This window comes from Rhinolophus ferrumequinum, chromosome 21 (assembly GCF_004115265.2).
Source record: "Rhinolophus ferrumequinum isolate MPI-CBG mRhiFer1 chromosome 21, mRhiFer1_v1.p, whole genome shotgun sequence".
NCBI lineage: Eukaryota > Metazoa > Chordata > Mammalia > Chiroptera > Rhinolophidae > Rhinolophus > Rhinolophus ferrumequinum.
The window spans coordinates 28,394,651-28,407,869 of NC_046304.1; the positions used below are offsets into that span (position 1 = coordinate 28,394,651).

The window sequence follows — 13,219 nt, forward strand, 5'->3', positions numbered from 1 at the left end:
ATTATAAAGCACACAACTCAGGACCAGTTAAATGGAAGGAAGAGATGTATAAGGCAAGCTTCGGGAGAAGCTTGGAGCTTCCATGCCCTCTCAGGGCATGCCACCCTCCCCTTTCCTTCTGGCCGTCTCTCCTTCCAGGCAGAATGAACAAACGTGTGCGCTGCTCCAAGGTTTGTCCACTGGGAGGATTTCTCTTCACCACCACCTTTCAGGGCTCTCAGAGAGGGGCTGTAGTGCTGTCGCTCTCCACTTTCAGGCGATGCATGCACATCATACAGAACTATCTGTAAATCAAGCCTGAGACTGTTCTTCCTCCGTCAACGATCACAGGGAATTCCCCACGAAGGCAAGGGTGTGGGTTGAGAGAATGTAACGTAAAAGGAAGAGGGGCCCTGGGCAAGTCTGGAAATTGGTTCCAGGATCTTAGGGCAAGCGATTCACCTCCTCAGGCAGGGGTGGGAGGGCTGCCTCTAGGGGCAAAAATGGTTTGAGATCCCTCACTTCTTTGGAATCTGCCCATACGACCCATCCTAATCTTCACACTTGCATTCTGTTCCAACCGATGCCCTGACTTCTAACAAAAGAGACCCTGTGAGGTTGGGAACTCAGTTTGTGTTGTAAACCAATGCCCAAAGGACTCACAAGACTCAGTGACTAGTTATACTCACAGCTAAACTATTTCCAGCAAAGGATACCCAAGCAGAAGCAGCACTGAGGGAGTCCAGGGGAATCCAATCCAGGCCTTTCATGTTATTGTCCAAGGGCACACAGGATGCTGTCTCCCACGCTGAACCACAGGGACAGTGTGCAGTGCCTCTGCCCGAGGAAGCCTATTTTAGTCTTAGGCCAGAAGGGGCTGGTCATGAACGTATAACCTGCTATTAACTCCCCACATTCTGCAGGAACAGACTTTGATTGGTTTTCAGAATCTCAGCCCCACACTCGAAGCGGTAGTGTTTCTTTCAGAGCCATCATAGAAGTTGTCAGATTCCTTATGCAGACTCTGAGCCACGAATTAAAATTTCAAAGTCTCAAACTCATCATTTCAATTTTAAAGAAATGTTGTAATCTTTTGACTAAACAATTATGCTTTTAGGAATTTATTTTAAGAAAATAGTAAGGATGTACATAAAAATATAACACTCGGGGTGAATCACCAGAGCACTGTTCATAATGGCGATAAACTAGAAATTGCATGCAGGACACAATTGGGCATTTGGTACATAAATTATAGTACATCCATGAAATGGAATCCCCGCAGCCATTAAAAATGTTACAGAAGAACATTTATTGACATGAAAAGGTGTTGTGGACATACTGATATGTGAACAAAGTAGACAGTAAAATTACATAGTAATGATTCCATTTGTGTAAAAAAAAATATATGTATATATAGCAAAAAAAGACTGCCAAGGATATACACACGAGGGGTAGCCGTGTATATCCCCAGGGAGGGAATATATGGGTGTTTATTTTTTTCTGTTTCCCTCCCCACCCCAAAAATCACATAATTTGCTTTTGTAATAAGAAAAAGTTAATGTAGTGAACACCTTCATTCTGACTAAAACAAATCCATTAAAAAAAAAAATCTCATTTTGTTTTCAAAAGCAGAAGTGATTTCCAAGTTGCCACAGAGGCAGAGTTTGTTCTCTGTGGAAGCTGGCAGAAACCTTCCCGATCACAGCCCACGTGAGAGTCCAGGGGAGAATGGTTTTTCCTACAGCTCCAGGTGCTCCCTTCAGGTCCGTGCCCCGAGGCCGCGCAGCTCACCTCCAGCCCAGTCCGTCCTACTCTTGCGCAGTCACCAGTTTCATCATCTTCAGAGCCATGTCCCCTTGGTCAGAAGGAACCTAGAACCAAGCAGTAGCTGCGTTAGTGCTCCTGGCTGTTCCTGGCGCTGAGTTCCGGGGGGATATCCTGAAACCTCACTCCCAGGAAGAGTGCCCGCTCTGTGACAGGAGCCTGGGAGGACAAAAGCTCTTCTGGGAGAAGTTGGGGGTTAGGAAAAGAACCTTCTCCTAAATTTAGGGATGATACATTGATTTTTTTTTTTAATTTATTGGGGTGACAACTGTTAGTAAAATTACATAGATTTCAGGTGTACAATTCTGTAATACATCATCTATAAATCCCATTGTGTGTTCACCACCCAGAGTCAGTTCTCCTTCCATCACCATACATTTGATACATTGATTTCTTTATACGGGCTCTCTGTACTCATTATGGTACTAGGACCCAGCCTATTCAAGGAAGAGGGACAATTCTAAACATTTTATGGAATTCTCTGTGTAGGCAACATTCCAGACTGGGAATGGAGTAGAAAAATGGCTGGAGAGGGAAGCTAACAGCAAAGCTGTAAACAAATACAAACAAGGCAACAAGACCCTTTGTTTGGGTGGCATTGTTTTTGTACTGTTATTCTACTTTGTTTTGTTTCTCCCTTAAGAGTTTTTGAATAATTCCTATAAAAAAAAAAAAAAATCTCCTTCCCACACACCATGAAAAGGCAGGGACAGAGGCCTGGGTTTCTCCTCTGCACAGACTGGGGTAGAGAGTAAATGGCTCCAGGTTCTCTGTGGCACACCCCTGTCCCTGACTGTCCTGAGAAGCAGGGGTTTACCAAAAGGACATTTAATGAACTGGAGGGGAAGTGGTTGGGGGATGATTTAAATACCGTCTCCAAGAGCTATTTTAAGGCTGCCCCCAACTGCTCTCTCTTTCTTTCGGCCACAAACCAGGGGGAAATGGGCCTGAACTCCAGCTCACCAGCGAGCAAGCAAGCATGGGATGAACAGCTTCCTCCTTTGCCTCCTACCTGCCTCCGCAACGACCCCTCTCTAGTAATACACAGTCTTGTGCTCTACCAGACAATGTGTGCCCAACATTGACGGGTCTCAGACACTCAGATGGAACAAAATGCCCTTGTAACCCTGTGTCCTGCTGCCTTGCTCATTCTCCCTTCAGATCACGTGTTTTGTGTGTGTGTGTGTGTTTAAATTAAATTTATTGGGGTGACAATGGTTAGTAAAATTACACGGGTTTCAAGTGCACAATTCTATAATACATCATCGATGTATCACATTGTGTGCTCACCACCCAGAGTCAGTTCTCCTTCCATCGGCATATATTTGACTCCCTTTTATCTTCTACCATCGACCCTCCCTTCTTACCCTTTGGTAACCACTAAACTGTTGTTTGTGTCCATTAGTTTTTGTTTCTTAAAAGGAAGTGGGCTACTTCTTCCTTCCAGTTTCTTAAAGGAAGTTGTTGTCTTCTCTCCCTCATTGCTCATTCATTTGCCCCCACCTTTCCATGCTGGCTTTGGAGCCTGCCATTCACTGAAAATGCTTGCCACAGTCACCGACGGTATCAAGTGTACCCAAATCATCACTTACATTTCAGTCCTTTATCTGGGTTGTCAGCAGCATTTAACGTCACTGACCCCTCTCTGCTTGAGAATGCCATATGTCCCTGGGTTCCTTCCTGCTTTTCTGGCGGCTTCTTTCTCAGGTCTCATCTGGGGGGGTCCTTCTTTTGCCTCCTATCTCTTAAGTACTAGTGTACCCGGTGCCCTGTCCCCCCGGCCTTTTCCATATTTGACTCCCAAATCTCTGTCTCCAAGGACAAACATTTGACTCCGGACTCACATATACAGAGTTCAGGTGTCCAGTTGCCTATGGACAACCCACTTGCTCTTCTCCAGGCAAACAGTCACTAGGTCCTGCCCATTCTCCCTTCTAAAACTTATCAAATCCCTCTACCTCTCCCCTTTCTGGATTATCATAAAAAGCCTCTTAAATTGGCTCTGCCCCAGTCTTGTCCCTGCTAGAATGTTATTTCTTAGACAATCTAGAAATTGTACTCCGTTGCTTAAAACCCTTCAACGGTAACCCCATCGGAGGTCCTTAAGGGGATGTGCCAAGTCTCCCTTCCCAGTCTCATCTCCCCAGGGCCCCCCGAGGCCTCAGTTGTCTGAAGGCTCCTCTGCACCTGCACACTGTCCTTGTTTGCATACCTTCTCGTCTTCACCTAGGTAACTCCAGCCCATCTTCCAGTGCCTAGTCTTCCAGACCCCCAAGCCTGAGTTGGGCCCCCTTCCCTGGGTCAATCCCCATCTTAGCATTTCTCACCCCATGTCATTAGAGTCTCTTTGCCTGTCTGCCCCTCTGGCCTGTGAGCTTGAGGACAGAGAAGGTGCACCATCCATCTGTGTCCTCCTAGTACCTGGCACGGTGACTAGCAGTCCCAAGACACTCAAATGTTTGTTCAACAAATAAAGGATGCCAAAGGAAAACTCTGGTTTCTCTTAAAGTGTTCAGTATCTTCACCTCAGGGATGTTCGTAAGGGGAAACTAAAGGTCAGAGAGGTTAAGACTGCATTGCCTGTGGTTAGACAACTAATAAATATTATGAAACCGGGTCTACCAGATAGCTCAACTCCCCTTCCTTGTTATCAGGGTATCTCAACCTTGATACTACTGACATTTGGGGCTGGACAGTTCCTTGTTGGGGGTGCTGTCCTGTGTATGGTGGAATATTTATCAGGATCCCTGGCCTCTACCCACTAGATACCAGTAGTACCCTTCCCCAAGCTATGCCAACCAAAAATGTCTCCAGAGATTGCCAGAGTCTCCTGAGGACAAAATTGACCCCCGCGGAGAACCACTAATGACCCTAAGGAATGGCTTGTGGGTGGGAGACTTGGCCCCTCCCCCAAATCTTTCAACACCTCCTCAGTCATCCAAGTAAACACACTTCGTGCTTCCTGTGTCAACAGAGCTTTAAGACCAGTCGCCTTAGGCCCACTGTCCTGCCAGATGGTTGTCCCTCAGTCCCTTCTCTATGGAGATTTTGTCCTGGGCACATGGGAGCCACGGGGGGCGGGCAGGCCAGAGGACGCCTTAGTGTCCCTCCGAACTAATACCTGACAAGAAACCATAATCCCGTGAAGAAGAGAGACCGTGTGTTTAAGTGGCCAGACCAAAGTGTAACCATGAGGGAAGCACCTGGGCCCTTCTGCCTCCTGGTATTCCTCCCTTTGGCAACTTGGCAGGGGCATGGGTGTACGTAATAGATTCAGCCCTCCACCATCTCCATCGACCCACAGAAAGCCACTCAACCAACATACAACCTGAGGGAAAATAGTGAGCTCGCTTTGCAAGTAATGGCAGAATTTTGTTAGAGACCTCGAAACACTCCAAGGCCCAAAGCAAAGACCAAACCAGGCAGTGCACCCACACATCAACTCCCTGTGGCTTCCCGCTCAGAACTGAAAGTCTGGGACCAAAGTTGACTCTCACCATGTGTCCGGCTCTGAGAATCCAGTAGAAAGCTAGGTTCTTATGGGACTTGACAAAAGCAGACGTTTCAGAAGATTCAGGGTCACCGTACAGGGGCTTCCACTTCAGCTGATTGAATTTGGGCAGTTCTGTCCACTTCAGTTTCCGCACCCAGGCCTCCTGACCTGGTAAGAGGGACAAAGAAGGGCCTAGCATTAACTCCTAAGTAGAGTAGAAACAAAAATCTAGGTCCTATAACTTGGTGTTTCTCAAAGTGTAACGTGCATAAAACTCTCCCTTATAAAAATGCAAATTCTGATTCAGTCGGTCTGTGGGAGTGGGGTGGGGGCTGAGATTCTGCGTTTCTAGCAAGCCCCCAGTGATACCCAGGAGAAACCTAACAGCTGTGAAGCCTGACTACTCTGCCTCTGACTCTCCCATGGCCATATGCTCTGTAGGAAAGAAATCGGGGAGCTCTTGTCAGGAGGACTGAGAAGTCTCAGGGTTAGGAAACGGGAATCACCCAGCAGCAGTTTCTGGAAGAAACACAAACTTTTCATGTTGTCTTTAGTACCATTGGCTGACGTGTCACAAAAAAATATTCAATCCTGTTGACTTTGAGAAACACATCACACCCAGCAGACCATGTGCCTTCATTGCCTGTGTGTTCCAAGAACCTGCCTCTGCGCCTCTACCTGGCTCTACTGAAACCAGAAGTGGGCACATGGTGACAGGCAGTATGACAGGAACTCCAAAAAGACCATTTCCCCTGGGTCTTCAGGTTTGCAGAGCCATTAGGGTTTAGTCTTAATTCACTTTGCAGTGCTTACCATCTACTGCGACACTGCTCAAAAACAAGGTTTTCCCTCAATCAAATAATCCATTTGCCCAATGGTCAAGAAAATGTCTCCTTTTATATTTTGCAGTGGGGGTGGGTACTGTTCTTTTCTTTAATTATACACGTAAGGGCCTCAAAAGCTGGATGGGCCCAGGCTTCTCTGGGGGTGGGGGTGGGGGGTGTGGTCACAGCTTCAGGCAGCTCCACCCTCTTCAAAAAGTCAAGGTCAGGGGTGGATGGATGTTAACCGGATACGGCTTTCCTCGCGGCATTTCAATGTCACAGACCCAAGACTGACGTGTCCGAGGCCAGTTCCCTTCTGGCTCAACTCACAACACGGCCTCCATGCGCCCCTCGGAGTGGCTTCCTACCCATGGTGTCCACAATGAGATCAAGCTGTCCATTGTACACGGTCACGTTGACCCCGGCGTCCAGCAACTCGTCCACAATGCTGACGACCGGCTTCATGAAGTCCTCCTCCATGTTCAGGAAGACGTTGTTAGCCTGGCCTACACAGGAGGAAGGAGAAAGCAGCAGCAGCTTGGCATCTGCCAGAACAAGAGGCCCCTTTCAGCCCAAAGCATCCTGGGCTCTGCGACCCTGACAAAACCCCTGTGTATCACCTAACGAAGACCGAACGCACAGATGCTTCGCCAACAAGCACCAGCCGCCTGGGTGTCTGTCTGTGCCAGCGCTGGTCATGCAGAAAGGAAGCATAAACAGCACACGTGCCCGATTCACTCAAGGGCTATCGATGACAGCAATGGCATCTGTCTGTGATGAGGAACTAAAACCTGGAGAAAGCCAGGGCCCGAGGAAACGGGGAGGCTTGGAAAATACTCATTAGGCTGGTCCTCTCAGGGAACAACCTGTACTTCCTGGCCAGTGTTAGTCTTCCTCCTTTCCTGAGTTATACCAGGGTCAAGTTTGAAGTGCTGAACAAGTGGGGCTACCCTAGCGATGCACCACGTCAGCCGCAGACTCAGTCAGAGCCAGCCCTCAGTGAAGCCCTGTGGGGAGGACTAGCCCCCGGCAAGAGATGAGCCGGTTACTACGCCTTCCCGCGGGATTCCTGACCACCATCAATACTGAGCCGTGACAAGGTCAATCGTGGCTACCATTTATTTTTATTTGCTAGTCGCCGTGCTAAGTAAGCACTTTATAAGCAACAACCTATTTTGTCCTCAGCAGTACCCTGGGGGAGGTAAGGAGTCTTAACTTGCGCAACGGGTTAAAGAAAATGAGGCTCAGAGAAGATGAGAAACACGCCTAGGGTTTGAACGCATGCCTGGCTGACTCCGAAGTATGTAGGCTTAACCACAAATTGGAACTCATGACACTGGGGGTACCGGCCAAGGACACCCAGATCATACAGACACACGTGGAGCCAAAGACAATTTTCTCTGTTAGTCACCATCTGCAAACATGTCGTCACCCGGCCCATCCAGCCACACTGGGCAGGGAGGAAGGGTCGCTATCACCAGAGAAGCTGGCGTGGGAAAACACTATCATAAAGACAACATGAGGGAGTTGGGCTGAAAACATGTGCTCTCAGGAGTTTGAGCTGGACTTTCCTCCCGCGATGATCACCCCCTGTTCTCAGTGTCACGACAGATCCCCACAGTTGGTCCCATCCCTTATAGCTCTGACACCACATTCTTTTTATTTGATCTAATTAACTTTTTCCTTTCATTTCTAGAAAACTCTAAGGGATGACGGGGAAATGAACACACGAGGTCTAGGATGGGTCCTCTGGGGAATACAGGTTGGGAGCACAGCCCGTGTTCCCTGAGGAAGCCAAAGCCACCGAGTCTTAGCTTCTCAGCATCCGTCAAGGGGCCACCCTACAAAAGCCTCCAGATCACAACTTTCGGGTATTTTGGACACAAACGAAACCCTCCTCAGCTTGGAGTGTTCCCCCTCCAGGAGAGTGGGCATTCCACTTGCTCAAGGCCTCTCCATAGGACTAAACAGGGACTTACGTAAGATTTGTACCTGACCTTGGTCTTTGAGGAATCCAGTACGTCCTCACTATGGCCCTCAGGCCAGAATATAGTAGACACCTGCGCCACATCCAGAATCAGAAGGCCTGGGGAGGCTGGCCAGAGAGAACTGGTCAAACCTGTCCCCGAGGACCTTTGTCTAGAAGTCACACCTGCAACCAATTGGCCTTGGGCATGGCTTTTTGAAATCTCAATTTGTTATTATGGAAAACTTCAACCGCATACAAAAGTAAAGAGAAGATTATGACGCCCCTCACGTACCCACAACTGGCTTCCACAGTTACCCACTCGTAACCAACCGTTTCAGTTCTCTCCCAATCAACCCCTTATTCTGAACCAAATTTGGCATGTTATTCAATAACTGGATTTGTTTGCTCATCTATAAAATGTGGGTAACACTGTTGTACCAGCAATGTACTATCACCACCGCCAAAACCCATTCTACAAATTAAAGCCTTTGAATTTGCACCTTTCTTCGCCACCCCCCCCCCCCAACTCTACACATGGCACTGAATTAGGTCCCGTAAATTACCTCCCCAGGAGCAATCCTCAGGAATAATTCCGAGCTTCTTTCTGATGGGACCATTCATGAGCTGATTTAAGGAGTCCTGATGTAGGTGTCTCAAGTGGCGTTGGGAAAGATGAACTAAAAGAAACTGGTACAGGGTGAGTCCAAGGAGTGGAAATAAGACCAAGAGGACATCTTTTCCACACTGCTGGCGAAGCTGTGCCTAAGAAGGGGGCTTTCAGCGGGAAAATGGAAAATGTCACCTGGATTGATCCCAGAGGGAGGAAGCAAGTCAGAAACAGGTTGAAGGTGGAAAGGATTTATTAGCTTTGATTGCTGCAATTTAGGTACTGTGGGGCCACTGAGATTATTGAGCACGGCCAAAGGAAATCAGCTGAGATGTGGGATCTAGAGGACTCCTGCACCCTTTCTATGCCTCTTCTGGAGGGAGCATGTCAGCATTTTGCCCCTGCAGTGAAGCTGGGTCAGCTGAAAGATAACCCAGTCCAGCCTGCAGGAGGGCTGGCTTTGTACTCCAGCTTGCAGAAGCTGGTTCCTGAACTTCAAACACACGAGCCTAAGTAAAAGAAGCCAGATGTTCAAAAGGCTACCTATTGCACGATGCCATTTCTATGAAAGGCTCTGAAAAAGGCAAGTCTGGAGACGCAGAAAGCAGATTAGTGGCTGCCTGGGGCTGGGAGTGGGGATGGGAATCAACAGCAAACAGACATGCGGGCATCTTTCTGGGGGGGTGGAAATGTTCTAGAACTGGGTTGTGGTGAGGATTGCATAACTCTGTGAATGTACTACCTACCATTGAATTATACACTTAAAATGGATGAACTTTATGGTACATAAATTACACATCAATAAAGCTTTTTTAGTCCAGTGACAGACGGTTCCTAGACTTATTGTAAGGATCACTTTGTAAGGTATACAAATGTTGAATCACTGGGTTGTACACCTGAAGCTGACACTGTATGTCAACTATAGTTTTGAAAAAATAAATAACGTAAGATTTTTAAAAAAATTGGTTTCGTGTTGCACGGAGGCCACAATACAGTCTGGCATCTTCAAGGCTCACTCACCTAGGTGGCTCTGGGTGAATTCCAGGCTCGACTTCATTGCAGACTTGGGAGAAATTTTAGTTAAGATGTTGTAGAAGTTCACCCCATCTGTGTTCTGAAATACAGAAGTATATTTTGGCTGTTTGTTTCATTTGTCCATTATCAAAGTTGCAAAATGGAAAGGCACTTGGCCCTGCATCTTATCCAAGGGCAGCTTTATCTTTGTAAATCCGCTTGGACCAGAAAGAAATGCCTCTCTGCAGGTTCAGAGACCAGCTGTGTCAGCCCAGGCTCCTGGGGTTAGCAAGCAGACCGTATGAGTGGAGCTCAGATGCCGCAGGAGAAAACCACGGGTTTGTGTGTTAATTGACAGGGAGAACAGAGCTACAGAGGGTCCCACACACGGCATCCTCAGCCCATGCATTCTTTCCCCTGGCTCACTGGCATCAGAATACTGCTTGCCAAGAATCCAAACACTCACCTTGGCAAGGCATATTGTTGCTTATGGAATCCATACAGTCAGTCACGGGACCAGCAAGTCTTGCAGGGCTGGGTAGCCTTCTGACCCCGTCAGTGCTTAGACCCGTCAGATTTATCATTTAGCATGGTTTTGGGAGAGTCTCGGGATAGACCCCAATCCTGACACCACCACCCAGGGGCCCTTCATCCAAGAGAGAAAGCCAACTGGGCTGGCCTCCAAGCCTGTCCTGTTACCTGCTCAATGATCATTTCCGCTTTCCCCCACAGCTGGGTGGCCGTCGTGTAGAGTCCCTTATTAACGGCATCCAGGACTTGCTCTGCAACCTGAGACACCTCGGTCAGACCTTGGTCATCCAGAAGAGACTGGAATGCAAACCGAGAACAAAAAGGCCTCTTTGGTTTAGAAACACATTATCTCGCATTGATGGCTACAGTCAGGGATGGGTAACAGAAAGAATGAAAAGTAGAAAGGGGAATTTGCATACGAAAACATCTTATGTACATGTCACGTATTTATTATGAAAGCAAGACCGCAAAATGTTAACTGAGTCTAGATGGTGGGTGTACAGGTGTTCACGGTGATCTTTCAACTTTGCTACATATTTGAAAACTTCTATAACAGAATGTTGGGGGATTTAAAAAATTGTTCCTTGGACCTAGAGAAATGGGATAACTGGGCTGATGTTTCTTTAAATTGGCCCCAAGGCCAACTGTTGCTTATGGTCTCCAATTTGGCAGTGGACTAAGCGTTCCTGAGGAGCACGGCCAACCACATGGGCACACTCGGCTAGCTTTGTCCTTCCTGAGGTCAGAGCCAGAAGAGGTCAGCTGGGCTGCTGACCACGGAGAGTGCAGAGGTGAGGCCCCGCCTACTTACCATACTGTACAGGTAAGGTCCCCAGGAGAGCACCGAATCTAAAGGAAACCACATATATACAAAATAAGTCTGTCATGACTCTGTCCTCCCAAAGAAAAACCTAACTAGCCTCCCTCCCAAAGCAGAAAGAGACAGAAGCAAGAAACCTGGTGGCTTTGGATCAGCAGGCTCCTTCATTCACCAGTGCCCAGGTGGATAACAAGCGAATGTCTTTGGTGGCTGGGAGGTGGGGCAAAGGTGTGTGGGCGTATCTGTTGACTCAGGGCTAATGGCACGTTAATTTGGCCTGATACTGGTCCAGTGAGTGAGTCACAGCCAGTGATGGCATCTCCACAGGCAGGCTGTGTTTGTGCAGTGGAGTCTCTTATCGGCAGACTTCGAGGCTTTTTGACAGCTTAGAATATTTCTCCGCCTTCACATTTCTGCTCTGCTTCCTGCTTACTCCTCCAATTTGGGGACACTAGCTTCTGCCAAGGAGCTAATTAAGGAAGAAGACTAATGATTTCATAATTCACGTGTCTGTGGCTATACTGCCAATCAAGTCATTTCCATTCCACAAATATATTGAGAATTTCCTAAGGGCCTGAAGCCAGTAAGGAGGTTTATAAGATATAAATATGTCTGCCCTCAAAGAGAATAGCTGGGCTTGGTTTAGACAAGTTCACAACTACCATGACACCAGGTTAGGCCAGTGCCATTGCGACCTGTGCCAGCCAACAGAGTGTCGAGGATCACAAGTTACAAAGTACATTTGAATATACCTGCTCCTTTGCTTAAAAGCCTTCCGTGGTACCCTTGGGCCACGCATCTCAAAGTATGTTTCAAATAACCTCAGTTTTGCGGGATTTTAATGTGGGCATTAAAAGAAAAAATAATTCTTTGATGAAATATCGTTGGGGTTAAGCAAAATATAACACATTTCTTTACTGCGGGACTTCTCAGAGCCTCTGACGTGCCTGCGAAATCTTGAGGAGGCGGAGCCGGTGTTTAGCACCTCCAAACCTTATCTGACCACGGAGCCCTTTGTGGGGACTGGTATTCTGGAGGACACCCTGAAAGGTGCAGGTATACCAGGTCCTCCTAGACCTAGCTACCCATTTCCCTGTCCAGTTAACCTTTAAGCCAGTGCCTTAGTTTCTTGAAATACAGAATTGTCTGTAATTCTCCAGTGCACCCCATTCCCTGCTTGATTTAGACCAGGGACTGCAAACTTTTTCTGTAAAGGGATAAATAGTAAATATTCTTGGCTTTTCAGGCCAGCTGCTCTACTACTCCACTTTGTTGTTGCAGCCTCCAAATAACATGTAAATAAATGGGCGTGACTCTGTCCCAATAAAAAACTTATTTACCTAAGCAGATAACAAGACACACTTGACTTGTAGGCCATGGTCTGCTGACCGATGATGTAAACCTGAGATGTCCAGTAAAACGTTCTGCACTGATGGAAATGCTCTATATCTGGGTAGTCCAAAACAAGAGTCAGTAGCCACATGTGACTACTGGGCACTTGAAATCTGCATAGTACAATTAAAAGATTGAAAATTTTATTGTATTTTAATTAATTTAAATAGTCACATGTGGCTATGGCTACCACATTGAAATGTGCAGATCTCCTATAAGACATGTCTGTATGTATTTCCTCACACCTAACACGATGCCTACTACCTAGCAAGCCATTAAAACCTGTTCATGAAAAGTAACAGTACTTCTCCTTCTCAAAAAGAGAGTCCTTCTGGGATGGACGGGTGATACTTAAAGTGGATCTGGAAGGAGGGAGTCAGACCTGGGTAAAAAAAGATTCATGAGGGGAAGTGGGTCATGGCAAGGTGAAAAAGATTTTGGACAGGATGAATAACACTTGCAAAGCCATGATGAGGTGAAACTTACTGGTCTTCTGGAGAGTGTAGTGTAATGGGTAGGATCATGGATTCCAGTACCTGGTACCTGGATTTGAAGCCTGGCTTTAGCTGTGCGACTCTAAACAAAAAATTACTTAACCTCCCTGGGTCTGTTTCATCATCTCCAAAATCAGGATAATAACAGCATCCATCTCATGGAGCTGTTGTAAGGAGTAAATTAACACATGCCAAGTGCTTAAGTGTTGTTATGAAACTGTGAGGAGACCCCAGCAGGAAGTTGGAGGGCCAGTACTGTAATTCTGAGTGAG

At 47.2% G+C, this 13,219-nt stretch overlaps 1 protein-coding gene across 1 annotated transcript in view; it reads right to left on the reverse strand.

The window, feature by feature from the left end:
• Positions 1 to 1,084: 1,084 nt before the first annotated feature.
• Positions 1,085 to 13,219, reverse strand: part of SCPEP1 (serine carboxypeptidase 1) — a 28,272-nt gene continuing 16,137 nt past the window's right edge. Inside the window, exons 7-13 of the mRNA XM_033091522.1 lie at positions 11,053 to 11,090; positions 10,410 to 10,538; positions 9,717 to 9,810; positions 8,653 to 8,766; positions 6,489 to 6,626; positions 5,301 to 5,464; positions 1,085 to 1,850 (exon numbers count right to left, since the gene is read on the reverse strand). Coding sequence (XP_032947413.1) covers positions 1,788 to 1,850; positions 5,301 to 5,464; positions 6,489 to 6,626; positions 8,653 to 8,766; positions 9,717 to 9,810; positions 10,410 to 10,538; positions 11,053 to 11,090 — 740 coding nt within the window. The 3' untranslated portion in view covers positions 1,085 to 1,787. The remainder of the gene's footprint in view (positions 1,851 to 5,300; positions 5,465 to 6,488; positions 6,627 to 8,652; positions 8,767 to 9,716; positions 9,811 to 10,409; positions 10,539 to 11,052; positions 11,091 to 13,219) is intronic.